The sequence below is a fragment of the Ambystoma mexicanum genome, chromosome 4q (assembly GCF_040938575.1).
Source record: "Ambystoma mexicanum isolate Mex_15411 chromosome 4q, UKY_AmexF1_1, whole genome shotgun sequence".
In the NCBI taxonomy this organism is placed as follows: Eukaryota; Metazoa; Chordata; class Amphibia; order Caudata; family Ambystomatidae; genus Ambystoma; species Ambystoma mexicanum.
The window spans coordinates 831,128,074-831,152,524 of record NC_090928.1 but is presented as its reverse complement, the minus strand read 5'-3'; the positions used below and the strand labels follow the sequence as shown (position 1 = coordinate 831,152,524).

General features: G+C 47.7%; 1 protein-coding gene across 1 annotated transcript in view; it reads right to left on the bottom strand.

Annotated features, from left to right (window-relative positions):
* FSHR (follicle stimulating hormone receptor) overlaps positions 1-24,451 on the bottom strand; it is a 2,702,145-nt gene that overhangs the window by 663,838 nt on the left and 2,013,856 nt on the right. Inside the window, exon 5 of the mRNA XM_069608399.1 lies at positions 3,790-3,861. Within this exon, the coding sequence (XP_069464500.1) occupies positions 3,790-3,861 (72 nt within the window). The remainder of the gene's footprint in view (positions 1-3,789; positions 3,862-24,451) is intronic.

The following is a 24,451-nucleotide window of genomic DNA, read 5'->3' as shown; positions in this document are numbered from 1 at the left end:
TCCAGGCACCAAGAGCAGAGACGCCACAGGAGGTTCAGGTGGCTGAAGAGACCGAAGAGCACATCTGCCAGGTGGTGCGGGCCTTGAGGCCGAAGGCGATCAGCATTGAGGACATCGCGGAGGAAACAGGCAATGACCCCCTGCTGTGAAAGATGCCATCATTTCGGGTGACTGGAGGTCATTCATGAAAAAACACGCACAACAGGACGGAAGAGGCAAAGGCGTTCCTCACAGGAACATTCACCGTCCGCCAGGATCTGTCGATAACAGAGAAGGGTCTGCTGCTCTGGGGAAATTGCATCGTCATTCCGCCAGGCCTCCACGACCGGATAGTGGCCCTCGCCCATGAGGGCCACCAAGGGATGGCTCGAACAAAGGCTCGAATTCGACACTGGGTGTGCTTTCCACGGATAGATGAAAAAGTGCCTACCATGCCTGATAACCGGAGCCCAACCTGATCCAGAACCTATCCTATCAGCAGAACGAGGCTCTGGCAGGTGGGACGCAATCAGCATTGATTTCTGCAAACTACGAGAGGGCCTGTACCTCCTGGTGGCTATCGATGACCACTCCCGATACCCCGAAATCGAGGTGGTGGAATCCACGGCGGCGGAATTGGTCATCCCGGCCATCGAGAAGATGTTTGCGACACATGGATTACCCACTACGATCAAAAGTGACAATGGCACACCCTTCCAAGGGGTGGACTTCAAACAATACTTGCAAGATCTGAACATCCAGTATCACCACATCATGCCAAGGTGGCCCCATGCGAATGGGGATGTGGAACGGTTCATGAGAACAATTACAAAGTGTTGAGGCTATCGAAGGCAAATGCCAGTCCGTGGAAAGTCGACCTCTATCGGTTCCTGAGGAACACTACAGGGTCACCCCGCACTGCACAACTGGTGTCCCCCCAGCTGATCTCATGTTCGGCACCGTCATAAGGTCGTCCATTCCACATCACCCCAGCAGAAGACCGGACGAGCTCGACGATGGGCGCACCGAAAGAAGGAGAAGGGACTCCAATGCCAACATGAGTGCCAAGAGGAGGTCCCGACCATCCAAACACCAGGTGGGCGACCAGGTGGTCATGTTACGGAACCCGACGAGGTCCAAGGTGGACTCCCGCTACGAGACTCTCCCATGGACCGTCCGCGAGACACAAGGGACCATGATAACCGTACAAAGGGGGCACTGTCAGGTGACACGCAACGCGTCGTGGTTCAAGGCGGTGCCGCGCAACCTCTGGACTGATGGGGACTGTCCCCAAGAAGATGAGGTTTCCCCGCTGATCGAGGACGAACCTGAAAATCACCAGGGTGAAGAGAATGCAGGTGACAGAACGTGGGAGCAGTGGAGTGAACCGGACCTGAGTGAGCCGGAGGTGGAAGGTGAGAGATCTGATGAGACAGTAGAACCCACCTCCCGGGGTGGCAGATATGGCCTGAGAACCGCCACCCAGCCGCCAGCTCGGCTCAAGGACTATGTGTGGTAGTTTGCACTTTGAGAACTGTGAAAGTGGAAAAACGTTTGTATTTGTTGCGTTCATAAGTATAGGCCCATTCGTGTGGGTGTGTTCAGTTGTTGTGTTTGTTTATAATAAAGGAGGAATGTTATATCCGCCCTGCGCCCCGCTATGCAGTGACGCAGGGCGTCTGAATAAAAGCCCCGGCCCTGCGTAAGGGAGGTAGTTCCGGGCACAGACTCCAACAACGTGTGGCGTGTTTAATTTTGCTCCAGCTGGAGCTGTGCCACTGCGGCCTACCTCAGAGGCCTAAAACGTTCTGCCTCCGCGCGGAGCCAGAACGTAACACACGCTTTCCGGATTATGCACTCCAGGGGCAAAGGAAAAACCTCTGAAAGATTCACTTCTCTAAATTCCCAACTTCTCACCGAGCTGCAGCACAGGGTGCGGAATGCACTCTCCACGCTGGCACAGTGGCATTAGTTATAGAGATTATAGATTAGATGTAGTGGTTGAAATGAAAAAAGAAAAAAAGTTTAAAATAGAAGGAGTGTTAAATCAACAGCAGCCCGAGGGAGATCAGCAGCAATCAGCAGGTGTCTGTGAATCTCACCCTGGAGAGCAAGTTTACCAAAGGCTCACAAAAGCTTACTGCTTACAGCTTCCCGCTAGGCTAGGTGCCCCTTTCATCTGCGGGACTTTGTGGGGCTTGGTGGTACACTGCGGACACACGTCAGCACAGCGACCAAACCGCAACCAGCTCCAGTTATTTCTGGCCCCCCTTTCTGGCAGACCACTGTCCACTGCCCATCACTGTCTATTACTGCTCCTGCTATCTCCCGACAGCACTCCGATGGCACTGCGACCAGCTTCCTCCTTCCTTCTATGTCTGGGTTAGAGGAAAGCATCTAGCACAAAAACACACAGTCAAGCTGCACTGTAACGTGACAGACACTCGAACGCACAGCCATTTCCGACATTTCCTCTGACGTTATCTCACAACCGTTATTTTGAGTTGCTCTACTTTGTTTCCACTTTTCACTTAGCATGATTATTTGGCCCCAAACTATTGGGACAATCTCCATCCATTTTTTCCATTAGTGAAGCAATGCGCTATCATGAAATAATACTGTGCCCAAGCTATCTCAACCCCAATAGGTATGCACATATTATAATGCTTTTTTCCATCCTTGCGTGCAATTGTGCAAATCCAGAGATGGGAGGAACTTTTCTAGGCATTAATTGGGTGCATATGAGAATTCCTGGAAAAGCATTGCATTCACCTGTTCCAATTTCATAGAGGCACTGGGAAAGGTGTATTGTGCACCAGGTATCATTACTGATCCTTCAGTGCGATTTGTTTCCCAAAGGACACACGTGGGCCATCCTCTACCATCCCACTTGCGGTTTCATCGTTTTAAAACATGTTACATGGGGTAAAATGAGACACTGCCTGCTGTCCTGTTCTTACTGCATGACCAGGGTTTTTTCACTACATGGCAGCAGTATACTTGTAATACCCTTGGGGCTATACAAGCTTCCTATATGCAGTAACGGGCTGATGGCACATGCATTATTAATACTAGTCAGAGTAATAAACTAAAGTCTAAGAAAGCAATGTGAATGTCACATACTAAATAAATGAATTTTTGTGGGCTATCTTGTGTACTTTAGCCTAAATTTGCTTCAAAGGTGTGTGTTAGTTGCTAGTCACATTAATGTGTCATTATCATTCTTGCTTTTTAAGCAGTCTTTATTTCTTCATTTTACCTAATCTCCGGATCCCTCGCCCACCCAAATTGAGTATGTAAGAAAACCACCAGGAATTTTGATGGACACTAAAAACTAGATCACATATATTTACTAGATGTTTCGATAATTAACCCGATAACTATATTGAACTCGTACTGTAATCCACCTCCACGTCTAAACTAAAACTTAATCCAAGGAAAATTAGTTTTTGATTCTAGCTCGCACATAACTACAATGTATCTTATTTTATTGTGGAATGTTGTCCTTTCCTCTTATCCCCAGCATTACTAACCCCTATTGAAAGTTTTCCCCCGTAACCCATCATCCTCCTACACACCAATACCCCCCCTCCCGTTGCTTGCCTTCTGCAAAGCTGATTCCATTAAGATTCAATCTGAAATGGGTCTCCAACAAATCACTATACATTTTTTTAAAATAGATATTTTGGGGACCTAGTTTCAGCATGATTAGGTGAACTAAACAAACAGACCAAAAATAAAGACAACATCGATGTTAAGCAGAACAGCATTACATGTGGTAAGCCATATAAAGAACCAGGGCATACTTACAGCAACACCGAATGCAAAGAGCATATCTTTGAAACATCCGGTACAAACTGAATCCCTGTGTTGGATATTAACCTATGAAAGATGAAGTGATACACATTATGAGAAGTACAGCATGGAATAAACAGGATCACATTAAATGATTCAGAAAGTTATATAAGACATCATCTCCCAATGACAATACACCAGCATCATACCCAAACACAACTGACAGGTTTCAGGTGCACATTATGTGGCAGGTAAGAAAAGATTCCCCCTCTTATTCCACTGAAATCTCGTGCAATGATGGACAAATGACATTATGCATGCGCATTGCAGTGCAGTGGCGAACTGTAGAGCTGTGGAAAGGGAACAATAACTAATAGCAAACTAAGGATGACCCCTGCAATGATCCCAATTTCTTTAACATGTAATCTATATTGCTGAATCCAAGAGCAGCTATCTCTATATGGAAGAGATTAAGATTTAACCTTGAGGTATCTATATTTGTATCTATGTCGCAAGTAGTGTATTTCATGTGGAGCCTCTTACTGCAGAGCAAGAACTTTGAATGATTTGATCTTCTGTCTCCTTGCTGGTTCGTCTATGCAGCACAACTCCATTCCACAGCACATGTGTCAATTTCACCTGCAATTGGGAGGACTTGGAGGAACATGATCTAATGGGTCCCGGATATGCCACAGTAGTAAGAGACCATCCTCATTTCTCATTCTAAATATACCAGCTACTGATTATGCAAAATTGTTTCAGTTAGGAGAATCAATTTATTCTACTAATGGGACAGTCTTAGATTAACTTCTTCCTACGCTCATTTAAAGCCAACATTGTATTATTATTAGTATTATGATTATTATGATTATTACTGATACTCATGATAATAATACAGTATTTATTGAGCATGAGGCTAGCTTCAAGATGCAATTGAGCACTTCACATTTAACATTTCACCCATAGTGAACAACTTTATTGTCATCCACAACAATACTAAGATCCATTCTCAATAAATATCAAATGCTTGCGTACAGTTCATAGTCCAACATTGTTTAGAATTGTTATCCAAAGGAGCATCACAATTTGTGCAGTATTGAGAGCTAAGCATTACTTGTGAACATTACCTCTAAAAGCCATAGGCATAATCGACATATGCATTTCTCCAGTAATCTGCAATGGAAATGCACTCAAGAGGTGTCTTTTATTTCCAATTGACAGTCCCAAACTTCCTCCACGGTTGAAGTGAAAAAGTGAATTTGACATGCACTCTACGTATTTCGCTTGCTTCTGAGGTTTGGGATCTGTCTGTAGATGGTGGACAGATGGGCAGGAAGTTTGTGGCTAGGCTATTTTTGGGATAGGGAAAGGATCATAATTAGATTTCAAGTAATGTGTTTTTCATTAGAATTGTATTTGAATTAAAGTAGACAGAATCACAATATTCATAGTGATGATGAAGCAGAAAATTATAGTATAACTAAAAAAGGTGATGGGTGGAAGGTTTTGGGCAACCGTCCATGCCACCGTTTTTTAGCCCATCAGCGCCATTGCAAAAGGGGACCAGCCATGTACGAATCAGTCAGGTATTGCCACAAATGAGAGCAGGCCAGCCCAAACTGCTAGGCCAGGTCCCCTCTGCATGGAAACACAAGCAACTCAAGACATGTTTTGACCTTATTAGGCCTCATACGTTAGGTATAGCTTGGTTCCCCATGGTGCAGCGAGCAAGGGATCCATGTCTGGGCATACCTTCTCTCACACAGGGAGACAAACTATAACCACAAAAGGTGATGGGTGGAAGGTTCTGAAAAAATCTGAACCACTGGCGCTGCTTAGTCAACCTTCCACATCACCAGTTCTTAGCCCGTTTTTTAGAACAATGGTCTGGGCGGTTGCCCAGATCAATGCCAAAGGATAAGATTCATTCTACACCTTCCAGCCATAACCTCTTTGTTTTGCTGTAGTCACATCGAGTGGGACGGTTATACCCAGACTGGGCCTAAAGACCCAAGCTACGCCTCACTGAAGAGGCTCAACAAGGTTGAAACATGTCTGGGGATGCTTGTGGTCTCATGCAGAAGGGATGTGACCAAGCAGTTTTGGTTGGAATGCACTTTTTGGGTTAGGACCAAGCCTGATTTGCATTTGGTCTTTCCACTTTTGTAATGGCTTGGCAGGCAAAGAACGATTGTCTGGAGGGTTGCCCTTGCAATGCCAGAAGTTAAGATTAATTCTAAACCTTACAGCCATCACCTCTTTTGTTTTGCTGCAGAAAGTTATTGTAGCAGGTTTTAGTATGATATACCAAAGTGTGTTTTTCGGGTGAGAGCAAGCAATTAAAGTAACTCGCCTGTAATATGCAAGCATTGTGTAAGGGAATATAGCACAACATGGACTGTCATGAATGTAATACATCAATATCACTGTTGTTTGTGTGAGAAAGGCTTGACATACTTAAGTGACATGCTTAAATGTGAGTTACACCCAAGTTCTAAAGAAAAGAAAAATGCAGCAACTCTCATGAGTATGATGCGCACTATTGATGCTATTGAAGTAGTAGAAATCACCGAATTTCTTAAGTGTGATGCATACACATATGTTGCAATATTTGAGTATTAAAACCGAAAATCACAGTTACTTGCTTGAATGTTGAACAGATTTTGTCAGGGTACAGACAATCCTACTGTCTGTCTTGAGTCTCTAATGACAGCAGGAATTACATATGATAAGATGCAATTTGGGGTGAATGGTCAGTACACTGCATTGGTTGTATTGATTGTGATATGCACATATGTTTTTGGCTGAGTTATAAGAAAATAATAGTTACTGGGTTTGAGTATAAAACAATTATCTTTTAAGGAAAAGAACATCCAAAATGACTATCTTGATCAAGATACACAGGAGTGATCTTTTGGGATGAGAGAGTATAAAATCACATTAACTAGCCTGAAAGGAATTCAATACATCTTGTAAATCGAATTGAGTGATTGTATGTGTGCTTTTTTTATGTTAGTGAGCCGAACACCACAGTGATTGGCTCACTTGGGAAGCACACACATGAACTCTGGGCGAGGGACACAGCGATCACAAGGTCTGAGCGCAGGCTCATTTCATTCAATAAAGATAATGGAGTGATGACAAATATGATTTTTTGGAGTAACAGAGCATCATGGTGATCAGATAACTTGTGAAAAACACCCCTGATTTTGATTGAGGTGCAGAACATCACATTAAATCGAATAATCGGGAAAATATAATTTCCTTTCAGGGAACAGATCGTTAAATCAACTGTCCTCATTTCGAAACACACCTGGGTAATTTTTGGGTGAAAGAGTACAACATGACAATGACTGGTTGTATTACAAATCATGCCGTTTTTTTTTTTTAAATGGGATAACATGACAAGCACCTTATTTAAGGGTACATTCATAGAAACTGCTGCAGATTACCATGCCCTGAGAGCCACCATCACTCACAATGATGTTGTGACCAATGCTGGCAGTAATTTTATTTAGCAAAACGTCTCTGTTTCTTAAAGGGCATTTGTACTTACAATGCAACAAGGACATCACAGGGAGTTGCAGGTACTGGATCATTTGACTTGGGTATCAAGGGAGTGAGGCAGGCAAGACCACTCATATGGTAAAATGAACAAAGGTGCAAAGACACCAGAAATCCGAAACAGCATTCTGCCTGGGCCTCCCTGAGTGTTTTGTTTTGCAAACATAGTTTAATTGTTCTTCGCGCTCCTAGCGCGGTGTTTGGCCTGCTCCTGCTCCCCCCTCCCACTTCCTGGTCTTCCTCTCCCTCCCCGCCTCCCTGCCCGCCCACCCCCCCCTCTGATTGGCTGTGTGCCTGCCTCCCCTCTGGCCTACTCGACGGCCGTTCCCCCCGCTCGCTTCTTTTCTCCAGCTGAGCGTGGAGAGCGGTCGCCGGTGGCCTGAGGGGAACAGCAGGCCTGGGAAGCCCTGCCTGGGCCTCCCTGAGTGTTTTGTTTTGCAAACATAGTTTAATTGTTCATCGCGCTCCTAGCACGGTGTTTGGCCTGCTCCTGCTCCCCCCTCCCACTTCCTGGTCTTCCTCTCCCTCCCCGCCTCCCTGCCCGCCCACCCCCCCTCTGATTGGCTGTGTGCCTGCCTCCCCTCTGGCCTACTCGACGGCCGTTCCCCCCGCTCGCTTCTTTTCTCCAGCTGAGCGTGGAGAGCGGTCGCCGGTGGCCTGAGGGGAACAGCAGGCCTGGGAAGCCCTGCCTGGGCCTCCGTGAGTGTTTTGTTTTGCAAACATAGTTTAATTGTTCTTCGCGCTCCTAACGTGGTGTTTGGCCTGCTCCTGCTCCCCCCTCCCACTTCCTGGTCTTCCTCTCCCTCCCCGCCTCCCTGCCCGCCCCCCCCCCTCTGATTGGCTGTGTGCCTGCCTCCCCTCTGGCCTACTCGACGGCCGTTCCCCCCGCTCGCTTCTTTTCTCCAGCTGAGCGTGGAGAGCGGTCGTCGGTGGCCTGAGCGGAACAGCAGGCCTGGGAAGCCCTGCCTGGGCCTCCGTGAGTGTTTTGTTTTGCAAACATAGTTTAATTGTTCTTCGCGCTCCTAGCACGGTGTTTGGCCTGCTCCTGCTCCCCTTCCCACTTCCTGGTGTTCCTCTCCCTCCCCGCCTCCCTGCCCGTCCACCCCCCCTCTGATTGGCTGTGTGCCTGCCTCCCCTCTGGCCTACTCGACGGCCGTTCCCCCCGCTCGCTTCTTTTCTCCAGCTGAGAGTGGAGAGCGGTCGCCGGTGGCCTGAGGGGAACAGCAGGCCTGGGAAGCCCTGCCTGGGCCTCCGTGAGTGTTTTGTTTTGCAAACATAGTTTAATTGTCTTCGCGCTCCTAGCGCGGTGTTTGGCCTGCTCCTGCTCCCCCCTCCCACTTCCTGGTCTTCCTCTCCCTGCCCGCCTCCCTGAGAGCCCGCCCACCCGGCCTCTGATTGGCTGTGTGCCTGCCTCCCCTCTGGCCTACTCGACGGCCGTTCCCCCCGCTCGCTTCTTTTCTCCAGCTGAGCGTGGAGAGCGGTCGCCGGTGGCCTGAGGGGAACAGCAGGCCTGGGAAGCCCTGCCTGGGCCTCCGTGAGTGTTTTCTTTTGCAAACATAGTTTAATTGTTCTTCGCGCTCCTAGCGCGGTGTTTGGCCTGCTCCTGCTCCCCCCTCCCACTTCCTGGTCTTCCTCTCCCTCCCCACCTCCCTGCCCGCCCACCCCCCCTCTGATTGGCTGTGTGCCTGCCTCCCCTCTGGCCTACTCGACGGCCGTTCCCCCCGCTCGCTTCTTTTCTCCAGCTGAGCGTGGAGAGCGGTCGCCGGTGGCCTGAGGGGAACAGCAGGCCTGGGAAGCCCTGCCTGGGCCTCCGTGAGTGTTTTGTTTTGCAAACATAGTTTAATTGTTCTTCGCGCTCCTAGCGCGGTGTTTGGCCTGCTCCTGCTCCCCCCTCCCACTTCCTGGTCTTCCTCTCCCTCCCTGCCTCCCTGCCCGCCCACCCCCCCCCCTCTGATTGGCTGTGTGCCTGCCTCCCCTCTGGCCTACTCAACGGCCGTTCCCCCCGCTCGCTTCTTTTGTCCAGCTGAGCGTGGAGAGCGGTCGCCGGTGGCCTGAGGGGAACAGCAGGCCTGGGAAGCCCTGCCTGGGCCTCCGTGAGTGTTTTGTTTTGCAAACATAGTTTAATTGTTCTTCGCGCTCCTAGCGCGGTGTTTGGCCTGCTCCTGCTCCCCCCTCCCACTTCCTGGTCTTCCTCACCCTCCCCGCCTCCCTGCCCGCCCACCCCCCCCCTCTGATTGGCTGTGTGCCTGCCTCCCCTCTGGCCTACTCGACGGCCGTTCCCCCCGCTCGCTTCTTTTCTCCAGCTGAGCGTGGAGAGCGGTCGCCGGTGGCCTGAGGGGAACAGCAGGCCTGGGAAGCCCTGCCTGGGCCTCCGTGAGTGTTTTGTTTTGCAAACATAGTTTAATTGTTCTTCGCGCTCCTAGCGCGGTGTTTGGCCTGCTCCTGCTCCCCCCTCCCACTTCCTGGTCTTCCTCTCCCTCCCCGCCTCCCTGCCCGCCCACCCCCCCTCTAATTGGCTGTGTGCCTGCCTCCCCTCTGGCCTACTCGACGGCCGTTCCCCCCGCTCGCTTCTTTTCTCCAGCTGAGCGTGGAGAGCGGTCGCCGGTGGCCTGAGGGGAACAGCAGGCCTGGGAAGCCCTGCCTGGGCCTCCGTGAGTGTTTTGTTTTGCAAACATAGTTTAATTGTTCTTCGCGCTCCTAGCGCGGTGTTTGGCCTGCTCCTGCTCCCCCCTCCCACTTCCTGGTCTTCCTCTCCCTCCCTTCCTCCCTGCCCGCCCACCCCCCCCCCTCTGATTGGCTGTGTGCCTGCCTCCCCTCTGGCCTACTCAACGGCCGTTCCCCCCGCTCGCTTCTTTTCTCCAGCTGAGCGTGGAGAGCGGTCGCCGGTGGCCTGAGGGGAACAGCAGGCCTGGGAAGCCCTGCCTGGGCCTCCGTGAGTGTTTTGTTTTGCAAACATAGTTTAATTGTTCTTCGCGCTCCTAGCGCGGTGTTTGGCCTGCTCCTGCTCCCCCCTCCCACTTCCTGGTCTTCCTCACCCTCCCCGCCTCCCTGCCCGCCCACCCCCCCCTCTGATTGGCTGTGTGCCTGCCTCCCCTCTGGCCTACTCGACGGCCGTTCCCCCCGCTCGCTTCTTTTCTCCAGCTGAGCGTGGAGAGCGGTCGCCGGTGGCCTGAGGGGAACAGCAGGCCTGGGAAGCCCTGCCTGGGCCTCCGTGAGTGTTTTGTTTTGCAAACATAGTTTAATTGTTCTTCGCGCTCCTAGCGCGGTGTTTGGCCTGCTCCTGCTCCCCCCTCCCACTTCCTGGTCTTCCTCTCCCTCCCCGCCTCCCTGCCCGCCCACCCCCCCTCTGATTGGCTGTGTGCCTGCCTCCCCTCTGGCCTACTCGACGGCCGTTCCCCCCGCTCGCTTCTTTTCTCCAGCTGAGCATGGAGAGCGGTCGCCGGTGGCCTGAGGGGAACAGCAGGCCTGGGAAGCCCTGCCTGGGCCTCCGTGAGTGTTTTGTTTTGCAAACATAGTTTAATTGTTCTTCGCGCTCCTAGCGCGGTGTTTGGCCTGCTCCTGCTCCCCCCTCCCACTTCCTGGTCTTCCTCTCCCTACCCGCCTCCCTGCCCGCCCACACCCCCCCCTTTCCTCTCCCTCTGCCTATAACCTCCCCCCTCCTGGGCAGCCCTCTGCCCGGCAGCCCCCGCGGCTAAGGGCCCCAGGCCAAGGGCGACTCCTACAGTGCGGCTCCCTGTGTGTCTGCAGGTGTCCGCAGGGGACGCCAGGCGCCAGTTCCACCTGTTCTCCGTTCCCCGGCCCACCCCTCCTACTCCTGGTTACATCCGCATGGGGCCTTGCCTCACTGTATTCACAGTTGAGGTTAACTGTGGTGTTTTTCTCCCCTCGCAGGATTCTCAAACTTAGGTGGCCCGGTACCTAATACGCTCTACTGTTTTTGCTCTGAACTGTGATAAACTAGGGTGTTTTTCTCCCCTCGCAGGATTCTCAAACTTAGGTGGCCCGGTACCTAATACGCTCTACTGTTTTTTGCTCTGAACTGTGGTAAACTAGGGTGTTTTTCTCCCCTCGCAGGATTCTCAAACTTAGGTGGCCCGGTACCTAATACGCTCTACTGTTTTTGCTCTGAACTGTGGTAAACTAGGGTGTTTTTCTCCCCTCGCAGGATTCTCAAACTTAGGTGGCCCGGTACCTAATACGCTTTACTGTTTGTTTGCTCTAATTGTGGTAACTTGTGCTTGCCGCTCACTTCCTGTCTGCGTGCTCTCGTTTCATCTGTCTCCCCCCCCCTCCCTCCTACTCCATGGTGCTCTCTGTCTCGCCTATCTTCTCTAACTGCTTCTCCATTGACTATCCTGCTCTCCTCACTAAATCTGGTAGGAAAAAGTTTAAAAAGGACATCCTGTTCTCCAACCCAGGCCTCCCTATCGCTGACACCTACACTAGTGCCTGCTCTAAGGAAACTCTCACTGACATCCTCTTTTTCGTGCCTTCGCCTGACCTATGGACCCTTCATATGGTCTCTGTGCTCTCTCCTTTCTCCTCCTCTCCCATTAATGGTGGCACCCGTTGGGATGTCCTCTTGGCACCCTTCCGCTCCTCTAAGGCCATCATTAATGTCTACGCTAATGGGACCATCTTGGTCCAAGGCCCTCAGGCCAACCTTCTCCTCTTTGATAGATGCTTCCCACACCTCATCAACTTCCTCTCCTCTCCTGCTGTCCCCCCTCCTCTATCCTTGGCTACCTTACCTCTACCCCCCCTCCCTGCCCCCTCTCGTGCTCCTTCTTCACCTCCTTCTTCAACACCTCCGCAGGGCGTACCTCTGATCTGTACCCCTCCCCGGAAGCTCTTCAAGGAGGGCAACCTTCTCCACATTGCCACTCTAAATTCTCCCTCTGCCATCAAACACTCATCTGATATCTGTCACCTTCTTGAGGAACTGGACCTAGACGTCCTCTGTCTCACTGAGACATGGTTCACAGCCAGCTCTGCCACCAGCTTTGACACACTCCTACCTGACGGTTACAAGATCCTCTCCATGCCCAGGCCTAACCGTGCAGGGGGTGGTGTTGCCCTTATCTTCCCTGAGTGGATTCCTGCCACTGTCACTCCTACGCAGACCTACTCCTCTTTTGAATGTCTTGTCTGCCGACTTTCCTCTCTGAGTGGGCTGACCTCTCCTCCTCACTCCTGTCCTCAACCACTCAACTCCTCTTTCTTGGCGACTTCAACATCCACCTTGATGCCTCCAGTCCCTCCACTGCTCTCTTTCGTGACCTTTGCGACTCTCTCTCACTCTCTATTCTCCCGTCTGGGCCTACTCACTCTGCTGGGCACACTCTTGATGCTCTGATCTCTTCTGACCTTCCCCTCTCCGTCCCTCTCTCCACTCCTCTCTCCTGGAGTGATCACTTTCTCCTATCCTCCCACCTCACCCTCCCTACCACACAGGCAAAGCCACCCTCTTCACTGCCACCCACCTTCTCGGTCATCCGACCCATGAAGCGTGTGTCAGTTGAGGCTTTCGCTGCTACCTTCTCGCCCCCCCTCCCCTTCGGCTGACTCCCACCCTGACACAGCCCTCTCCATGCTCCACTCTGCTATATCTGCTACTCTTGATATCCTTGCCCCCGTCATGAGAATCCGCCTGAAGCCCAAAGCCAAATGTAACTCCTGGTATGACTCCGATCTCGCCACCCTAAAACGCAAGTGCCGGGTTGCAGAGAGGAAATGGCGTGCTTCATGTTCATCCTCTGACAAACTGGCCTGCCGCCTGCTCCAAAGGCAGTATCGGCTCTCCGTTCTCACCAAGAAGAGAGCCCTTATCCAAGCCCGCATCTCTGCAGCATCTAACAACTCCGCCGAACTCTTTAAAATCTGCAAGGAGCTGGCCAACCCTGTTGCAGTCTCTACCTCTCCTGTCCCCTCCCAGGCCCTCTGCACTGCATTGGCCTCTCACTTCATCTCTAAAACTCAGGACATCCTGTCCTCGCTCTCTTCCTTTCACCTCCCTCCCTCCCTTCCCGGCTCTTCCTCTGGCCCTTCTGCAGTCACCCCTCCTCCCTCTTTCTCTGCCTTTCCACTTTTCTCTGTTGACGAGGTTTCCAGACAAGTCCGATCTATGAAAGTCTCGTCTAAACAGGTTCACCCCTGTTCCTCCAAAACTATCAAGGACCACATCGACTCCCTGGCTCCTGCCCTGGCTGACTTTTGCAACCACTCCTTCGCCTCTGGAGTCTTCCCTTCCCCCCTCAAGCACTCCCTTGTGCACCCTCTTCTCAAGAAACCCTCTTCCGACCCCTCCTGCCCGGCTAACTATCGCCCTATCTCCATCACTCCCTTCCTGGGCAAGCTCCTGGAGAAACTGGCCATCTCCCAGCTAAACCTCCATGCTGAATCTGTTGGTAGTCTTCATGACCATCAATCTGGTTTCAGAGCTGCCAGAAGCACGGAAACTGCTCTCCTGAACATCCGTGAAGACCTGCTCTTGAACCTCGGTTCCAACACTCCGTGTGTTCTCATTCTGCTCGATCTCTCCTCTGCCTTTGACACTGTCAACCATGCCATCCTGCTCAACCGTCTCCGTGAAAACCTGGGTATCACTGGTCAGGCTCTGGCGTGGCTGACCTCTTTCCTTTCAAATCGACCCTCCCAGGTCCAACCTGGGTCCTTCCTCTCCGACATCTTTTTCTCCACCTGTGGTGTCCCCCAGGGATCAAATCTCTCTCCCTGGCTGTTCAACCAGTATATGGCACTCCTTGCCCACCGCATCGCCGCTCTCTGCCCTAATTTCCAGTGCTATGCGGACGATACCCAGCTCATTTTCAAGCTACCCTCACCCTCCCCCTCTCCTTCCCTCATCTCTGACTGTCTGTCTGCTATCCAGGAATGGTGTGCCGCAAATGACCTCTGCCTTAATGCCAGTAAGACTGAGATCCTACTCATCGGTACACCCACTCCCTCCTTCCCTGCAGCTCTCTGGCCTGCCTCCCTTGGCCCCCTCCCTGCTCCTACCTGCAATGCAAAAAACCTTGGGGTCATCTTCGACTCCACACTCTCCTTCTCTCCTCATATTTCTGACGTCGCTAAGAAGTCACACTACCAGCTGCACCTCCTCAGAGGTATTCTTCCCTTCCTCTCCTTCCCCCAGAAGCTCACTGTCTCCCGAGCCCTGGTTCTCTCGAAGCTGGATTACTGTAACAGCCTCTACCTTAATCTACCTGCCTCCACTCTCCGCCCTCTGCAACTCATACAGAACAGAACTGCGAGACTTGTCCTTGGCCTCAAGCCCAGGGACCGTATCTCTCCAGGACTGAAATCTCTACACTGGCTCCCAGTGGCTGTGAGGATAAAGTTCAAAACCCTCTGCATTGTCCACAAGGCCTTCTGGGGCCTTGGTCCTATATACCTTCAACTCTCTCTTCCCAAATATCTTCCTTCCCGAGCCCTTCGCTCATCCGCCTCCAACTCCCTCAGGGTCAGCCGCTTCTCGAAGCAACGAGCTGGGGGTAGATCTCTCTCCGCGGCAGGGGCCTCCCTCTGGAACAGCCTTCCTGCCTCCCTGAAACTTGAGGAGAACCATCTCCGGTTCCGGAAGCACCTCAAAACCTTCCTCTTTGCCTCTGCTTTCTCTCTCCCTCTCCCCTGCTGAACAGCCAATTATTCCTCACTGATACTGCACTGATTCTGCAACTGGACCACTCTTAACGGCCTCAGTCCTGGGCCCAGCCACTCTCCACTTGCACTGATGCCCTGGAACCCGTCTGCACTGCGGGACTGTCTCTGTATCCCTACAGCCGCCCCCCCTTTTCCAGCACTTGTTCTGCACTTACCTTGCACTTGCCACCAGTTGGCCCTATTTATTTATTACTTTACGCCACTTACCTTTACTGCACTTCCCCCCCCTCCCCTTCCCCTTGCACTTTTCCCCCTCCCCCACCCTTGCACTTGCGCGATCTGAATGACACCTGGCCTAGTAGGATCGTTGTCTGTTTCCCCTTGTTTCCTCCCCTCCCTGCCTCGTCGCGCCTTGAAACACCTGTGTATAGGCGCGTTACAAATGCCATATCATATCATATCATATCTGTTTCCTCGCATCAATCCAGCTTCTGTACATATTTCTAATCTGAAACTGCTCTCCTTTCTGTTTCTAACGAAATTCTTCATGCTTCACACCTTAAAATGTCTTCCGTATTTGTTTTTCTTGACCCCAGCACTCTGTTTGAAGTGGTTGTTCATCACACTTCTCTCTCCTCAACGGTCTTTCAGGTACTGGTTTTAATAAATTTTCTTCTTACCTTTCTAGTTGTTTTATACTATTTCTTAGAAGTGAACTCCTTCTTGTCCTTCTTCTCTTCCTTACAGCGTCCCTCAGGTCTCAGTACTAGGACAATTTTATTTACACCGTACACATCATCTTTGGCTTCTGGCCTCGATTTCCAGACATCTTTTTGATGATGATACACAAACCCAGCTTATTCAACAACGTCTTTCTTCGTGTCTTTCTGCAGATAAATATTGAATGTCTTCTCGTTTTTCTTTGTTTTACTGAAATTGTATTCTTCTGTGCCTCTTCCTTCATCCCTTCACCTTCTTTAATTTATGTTCCTTCCCTCCATCTCCTATTTATATTTGTACATTTTATTTTATTATTTAAAGCGTGGACCAAGCTCGAGAGAAAACACAGTGTTGTACAAGGTTTGGGTAGCCAGGATTTGGGCTGTCATTGTTTAACAGTAGCACAGTACTGTGAGTTGCGTACTGTGCATCCTTTGGGATTAGTCCATGATCAGGTGCTGTGGAAAAAGCCACGTTTTGAGGGTTTTACAAAATTGGAAAGTTATACAGGCATTCTGAGTTGATACTGGGATTGAGTTCCAGAGGGAGGGTGCATGATAGGAGAATGATTGTTTGCGGGTCCTTTCTTTGTGAACTATTTGGGATTTGAGCCATTTGGTCCATTTACTGCTCAGGGAGTGTGTGTCACCAGCTATGCAGAGCTTAGACGCTAGCTATGCTGGAGTGCTACTCATGACTGAATTGTAGATGATACATGCATTTTTTATCAGCATCCTGGCCTGGAGAGGATGCCAATGCAGTTTGTGTACGATGGGGATGATTCAATTACATTTCCACAGAACCGTAATGAGACATGCTGCAGCATGGTGGACTGCTTTTAGGGGAGCAAAGTGAGAGGCTGGGAGCCCAGTTAGGATGGCATTTACCCCATCGATTTGTGAGACAACAAGGCCCTGCCCTACGGTCCGAAAATCCTGTGGCAGGATGAAGGGTTTGATTTTGCCAATGGTGGAGATTTTGAGTCATGCTGTTTGGGCCTTCTTGGCGTGTTTATGGAAGGACAGCCTGCTGTCAATGGAGACGCCTAAAGATTTTGCTGAATACGAGAGTTGCAGATTAAAACCTTATTGGCACATATTGAGCCATTGTTGGACAAGTTGTTGTTCAGCAGGGAGGACTGAGGTAAGTTTGAGGTAAGCCCCCGACATCCAGGACTGAATGATGGCTAGGTAATCATGTAGATGACTGATGACTGATGTCCTGTAAGCTTTTTGGTCTCATGTACAATGGAGCATCATCTGTGTTTGGTAGATGGCATTATTGTGGGTCTTTCTGGAGTGTACCCAGAGGCTCATTGTAAATGGTAAAAATAATCGGGCTGAAGATGGCACCTTGGTGGGCTCCGCAGGGAACTTGGAATTGGATAGAATGTTACATGTTCCTCTAGAAAGCCTGGTGTCTGAACAAAAGGTAGGAGGTAACCCAATTTAGGACAGAGAATCCCATCCTGTCAGTGAGTAGGGAGAGGAGGATACAGTGGTCTACCTTGGCGAATGCAGCCGAAAGGTCAAGGAGGATGTGGGTGTTATGAGTCCTCCTTATCCATTATTTGGAGGGCACAATCCACCACCCAGATGGTGGCTGTCTCCATGCTACATGAAGCACCCCGACTGATAATCGTTTAGGAGGTGTAGTTCATTGATTCTGGCGAGTAGCTGCGTAACAACTACTTGGTCACCCTGGTCACCAATTGCGCAATGTGTATTTGATTTTTGGATTGTCCTTTTCATTACCAGATCCAAAACATTTGTCACTGGATAACATTTGCTTCTAGCAAAGATTTGTTCTAAACCATTATCTTATGTTAGCTCCACTGTTGTCCTTTATATGTTAGCCTTCTTAATTATAATCTCTATCCTCTATGCTACATTGTGCAGTCTACAGTGAGGATTTTCTTTGGCATACCTTTTTCTTCTAAAATTATTAATAATTTGGCTTCCCTTTATTGGTTTTCAGTCAAACAGCGATTTGAGTATCTGTTTCATTGCTTCAGTTTTCAAAGGCAGTCATGCTTTTGCTCCTTCCAATCTGTGTTCCTTTATTTCCCTTTATCGTAGGGAGGTACAATCAGGTTCTCAATTTCTTCTCTCGGTCACTCGACCAACTTACACATCTTTGCATTTTTGCTTATTTTAACTTTTTGCTACTTTAGCTTTGGATATTCGGTCCTGCACGTATCTAGTTCAGTTTCAAAGGTGCCTTACATCACATTTAATACAGACTGCTTTTTCATAAATGTGTATTCTTGTTTATTCCTTTTGTCATGTGAACTATCTCTTCGGATCATGTTTTTGCCATTGCGCATTAATATTGTGCTGAAAGATTTCATTTTGTTAAGAACTTTGGATAAAAGTGCTGTACATACATGACTAAATACATACATAGAAAATCTGGGGCAGGACATTCGAGAATGAAAAACTGAAAGTTTACCAGTAATACATTCACTTTCTAAAGTTAAAAGATTAATACACATTGATTCTCTTCACAATTTGCTCTCACTCTCCAGACCCACCTTAAACCATCCCTGAAACCTAAGAGATTCCTCTATCTGACCCACTAAATGGCTACTCAACCACAACCATAAATAGTTGTATTTTACTTGGCAAATTTGGAACAGGGAGCTGCCTAAATGCTGAACAGTGTTCTGTATATTGGGACCTTAAGGACCTACCGGAAATACTTTGAATTTGTCCATGTAGATTTTATATCCTGACAGTAAGCCAATTTGCTTCCAATTAAGCTTGCAAAAAAGCCCTCATTTGGTTTATATAAAGTGAGACAATGTCGTAAGTGCAAAGTTGTGATAGAATGGGTAAAAGGGGCCTTTCTGACTCCCACATGCAAACCAGAGGGCATGAAGACAGCCAGTGACCCTTACCTCAACCCCCGCCCCCCCCCCCCCCAGAAGAGTCTAACTGACCAGGTTGAAAGCCTTGTAGGCATCCAGGGACAGAATCACAGGTATAGTTAGAAGGTCCCTGGCAATATGAATCAATTCAATAGTTTTTGTGATATTATCAATGACCTCAATACCAGGTAAACATCCTAATGGATCTTTGTATATCAAAGATGTAGCTGTGCCCTCTAAACTTGTGGCCACATTTCTTGTAAGAGTCTTCATGTCATGTTGAGAAGAGAGGTCGGACAATATGAAGGGCAACATGTAGGATCCTTGCCTTCCTTAAAAAAGACAGAGATTAATGTTTCAAGAAGGAATGTGGGTAGCTTGCTACCCTCTAACACCCCATTGAAAATATCAACTAACTTAGATGCCAAAAGGTTCAAAAAGTTCTTATAAAAATGTGCAGTGAAGCCATCCTTAAAAAGGTGTTTCCTGGTGTTTCATACATTGTATTGTCAACGTAACCTCTCTCTCTCTGTGTTCTGACTTTTTCTCTCTGACGAAGGAACATATTTTTATCCCACGATAGGCCTATAACCTAAATACTGAGGACTTAAGTCTATAGTTTTCTGGGATCCGTATTTTGCATGTTAAGTGGAGGACTCATAAGGTGACTTTGAATAGGGGGTCTTCTCCGTCTGTTGGGTCTTAACTTCATAAATCCTTGCAGCTTGCATGATAATTCACTTGCATCTACTTGAGTCATTGAAATCACAAACTGAGTAACTTCTCATTTGGAAGGGACTGGAAGGATGTCGTTTTGAAATATCGATTTTCGGTATTGACACATCCAGAGATCTGGGCAAATGCATGCTTGAGTACTTGGATAAACTCCCTATGATCCTCAGCAGATATTAAATTATAAACTGCCTTGCAGGTGTCTTAGGGATTTCTGTCAGTTGGAAAATATTTCAAAATGGCAGCCTTATAAGAAGACCATTTGTAATATTTTTGATTTTCCAGCCCAGCAAAGAAACTTGAAAACTCAGGAGAGAACATCGATTGTATGAATTCTATGTGGTTTTGGACCTTTTCCAACTCAAATTATATCTTCACCTTTTTGTACAGTTCTAGATGCACCCAAAGATAATATGTATGTCTATGGTATGGGGGTAATACCGCATTGTATCACCTTAATCTGTTTAATTGGGTCTTTCACAGATTGTGGTTTTCTTTTTCTAGGTCTCCTCAATTGAGTCCAGCACCCCTATCAGTGTCAGGGCTACTACTTGAATCCCCGTCCCTGATTGCATATTTGCCTCTCCTGTGATCATGACTCTAAGGAGGTTTCCAATGTGCACCCTGCGGGGGCTACTTTATCTTATGTGTTTTGGCTTGGTTGACTTGGTTATGGGCCTCACATATTTTATAAGAGGCTGGATAGTAGGGTATGTCATCATAATGTCCCTCCGAATCAATGTTTCTCAACTACCTAATGGATCTGGGCTATCCCCACCAACTCTGTCATAGATATTATTATTTTTAAATGCCCTTTTTAGTTGCATGTTCTGTTTCTCAATGTCAGCTAAAAATAAATTAAATAGTCTCTCTGTTGGATCATACATGTAACTCTTGTTCCCTTAACTCATATACACATCTTGATTCACACCTTTTCTGTTTAGGGGTGCTCTAATTTCATCTGCTGTCCACTCCTGACATAAGTGTGCCCTCTTCTCCCCTGTCACCTGGATTGTTCAATATCCCTCTATATCTGACAGGGAAATCACGTTGTTGTGTATATCCTGGTGAGGTTGGGAGGAGAAATGATTTGCCTAGTGTCACCTATGTCCTGACCATGGATAGGTGTGCCAAAACCCCCAGTTTGACTCTTTGAAGTTCTGAGCAGTATAATGTAGTCTTAGGAATTGGGGATAATCTATCTTATTCCTTAAAACGATTCTGTCTATGAGTTGTGGATTGATATTTTGAACTCAACTAAATATCTTTTATTTCTTGTCTCAAATTAGCATTATGATCCTTTTCAATTATATGCTGGTACCAATTGTTCTCTAGATGCATTCAGACTAGCCTGGCTAGTGCCGAATGCACCAGTTTTGGAAACCACCTTTTATTTCACATTTTGTAGCTCTTTCTCAAGGAATCTTTTTCTTTCATATAAATACATGTTTCTTCAACTGACTCTAGTCTGCCAGCTAGCTAATTCTTTGTTCAGGTCCTCATTCTCTGACATTGTTTGTTTGTTTGTTTGTTTGTTTATTTGGTATAGCGCAAAACCAAACCCAAAGGGTAGCTGGGGGCAGTCAATACAAGGATATTTGAGAACTTGGTTACAAGAAAATGCAGTTATGCAGTTCAAATTAGAAGCAAGGTATATGTACAAGCTAAGTGCGAAAAAAATACAGGTAAAGCTAGTTGAACAGAATCCAGTTAATCTAGTTACAATCCCCAGGGGTCTCTAGAGCATGTGGGAGGTGGGGAAGTTGAGCTAAGTGATATTGGATCGTATCCAAGTGAGGGCTCTCCGCCTGAAGCTAGGGTAAGGTTGGTCCATTCTGAGATCTAGAGGGAGTCTGTTCCAGGTTTGAGCAGCTATGACTGGAAAACTGGAGCCACCAGCTGTACTCTTTTTGTATTTGGGCACCACTAAGGTATAGGCATTGGGTATTCTTGTGGGACAGTTAGAGATTCTCTTGTTGACTCTGTTTGCCAAGTAGGAGGGAGCTATGTTGTTAAGACATTTAGAGGTGAGAGAGAGGGTTTCGAGGGCAATCCTGTCTTTGATTTTTAGCCAATGGATATTTTTTCTGGAGGTGGAGATATGAGCTCTATTAGGAATATTTAGAGGTGCTCTAATGGCGTTATTTTGGAGAGTTTGGAGTTTATCAAGAATGTACTTGTTAGATCCTGCATGTAGAGCATTACAGTAATCCAGCTTAGAGATGATAAGTGCGTTAGCTAGTGTAATGCAGCTAGTTTCAGTTAGGAATGGTCTACATGCTCGGATCAATTTGCAAGTATATGCAGTGGAAGATGCTACGGAATTAGTTTGTTTCTTGAAGGTGACCGCTGAGTCGACATAGACCCCGAGGGTTTTGACTGCAGGCATCACTTTGATAACATTATTGTCAATGTTTAATGAGGCATAGTTTGAGTCAAGTTTTTTGATAGCCAACTCTGAGCCGAGGATCAGTAACTCCATTTTGTCGTCGTTCAGGCAGAGGCCGTGAGATGCCATCCATGCCTGAATGAGGAGATATATCTTGTTTACTAAGGCCGTGTCTTCCAAGAAGTATCAAAATAGTTACTTAATGGTTCTGACTTCTCTTTTAATGTCACATTCTCTTCTATTCTTTGCATCAACTCTAGTGTGGACACCGTACATTGATTAACCTCAGTTTGTGCCTGTGGAAACTGTAATGTGAGATGATTTATTTGCTGAATTGCTAAATTGTAGTGTAGTTTTTCTGTGCTAATTGAGCTATCTGCTTTTTAATGATTTTATTTAATTATATAGCTGATCAAAGACCACATGTGAATCAATTTCATCCACAACAAGTGTTGCAGCAATCTCATTATTCTTCTTCAATTGTGCTTTTATATGGATCATGTCATCAAATAATCCATTGGTGTAAGAGGCCTGTTTTGTCATTTTGACTTTTAACCTATCATGTGTCTGTAGGAATTGGCTATGAATGTCATCAGTCTCTTACATTTCTATTTTTAAGGATTTTTTGGTTTCTCTGCACACTTTCAGCTCACCTTGCATTGCTTCACTTACACTGTTTTATTTTTGTAGTATCACTTGCGTGCCACCCAGAGACCAATGTCATTGGGCCTCATTACGGCTTTGGCAGTAGCCATGCTGCTATTGGCGGCATGGCTGCCACCAAAACCGGGTCCAGGTTCCCTGAATGGGGAATTACCGGGCCATTCTGAGTTCTGAGGGGCCGGTAATTCCTCCCTCAGGGAAGCTCAGCCCGGACCTGCCCCATTCCCATTTGAGCCCCCATAGGGCTCAATGGGAATGGGAGCGGGAGCTAACAACGGGCCGATTACGACCTGCCCGTTGTTAGCTCCCTGGTCCCCTCGCGGGTCCTGGTAACGAGTCCTGGTTTTACCCCGTAATCAGGCAGAATGGGAATAACGGGTCTGCATCCGTTAACCCATTTCGCCTGACTTGTAATGAAGCACATTGTTTTATTTCAAACTGAGCATTAGTTTGTTGCATGCATATCAATCTTGTTGAGGTCTTTTGAGAATTGTTCTGTAAATTGATGCAAATGATGGATGTTTTCAGCCAACCTGCAATCTACTATCTTAAGGTGGAAGAAGAAATGGTCAGAAAGATTCCCAATTATTTGCTTCTCCAAGCTATTGGTGGAGGTTAAGTACAGTCTTTGTAAACCTTCTGAAGCCCACATATTTGTTCTTACATTTTGCACTATTTATTTCATGTTATTGTTCCATATCTCAATGTCTTGTGTCAGGCCAAAGGAAATGCAGTAACACACACAAATGTATATACCGCAGAGTTTATAACACCTCTCATGGCATTTACTGAATACTTTAACATAGCAATCTCCTATACACAATAACAAATGCCAATTGTTATCTCAACATCATTTATTTTATTTATACATAGAAAAAACAATGAATATTATAAAAACCATTCAAGCAACATATGCTTTATGTAGCCATTTTGCTATATGAAATACAATTTCTTGTAAGTGAAGGGTCGCTTTCACCCAACCCCGGGGGCTCCTACTTCTCATATCTATTCCTCCATTGGACCATAATGGTCTGTGACAGCGCCGGCCATTAAAGCAGCGTCTCCTCAGGTTAACAATGTGTGGAACTATGGGGATATGTCGTAAGTCAGTTGATGCATTACAAACTGTTGAAATGTTATCTAATTAACTGATGCCTAATGCAATGTAATACCTCAAGGCTTGTCGTGGAAAGCATGGGGATTGAATCCAATCCTACAGACTGATTGTTGCTGCATTTCGGGGTTGAGAGAACCAATTCAATTCTGGACCAATGCCGGCGTCTGGGTCTTTGTCCCGGAGCACCAAGCCTGGAGGGGACACATGAGAGTGAAGAACTTGTAAATGTGTGTGACTGGGACATTGGGAACAAGACCGGTTGTTGTTTCCAGTGTCCGATATGACGGGACGACTGCTGTCCAAAAAGTGTGGCTCGTCAGTTCACCCGCGCACATTTCACTGAACCCTGTGGACCTAACATGTACCAGATAAAGGTTTGGTCAATGAATCTATGGGGAACCTTGCATACATTGTGAGGTAAGCAAGCGGGAAGTCAGATGCAAAAGTTTTGATGTGAATGGGTAATTGCTGATTGGTCCGGCTTGAGAAAGTGGTGTGCAGTGTAACTGCTGCCATCAAGTCTGCGAAACAGTACTTTTCTCTATAGCATACAGCATAGTGACTTAACGTGTCTCCAATTGTTTGGCCCTACCATGCAGATTGAGCTTCTCGCGAATAACGTATATGCGTACCCTGTCCACAAACATCTCATCTTCTTTCTGTGCCCCAATGGTACGAGCAGTTTTAAAAAGCTCCAGCCTGTCACGTGACTGTTAAAAACTGGTAGCTGGAGGTGGGTGGCACATATAAACTTTACCCGGGCCTGTTATAGTGGCCATCTTGGGTGCAATGATGTGACTGCAGGTGCCTGTTAAAATGAATATACTGGCTCTGCTTGGCTAGTCTGAACCATGGGAACCGAACTCAGAGACCTGTAAACATCAATGAAGAACACGAATGGTGCTGTTGAAGTCTTTGTGCGGATACGTGATTGATGTTCATTTATCTGTGTGACCACTTTTCTGGTGGTCATCCCGATGTATATCTGTTCACAGGGACATCT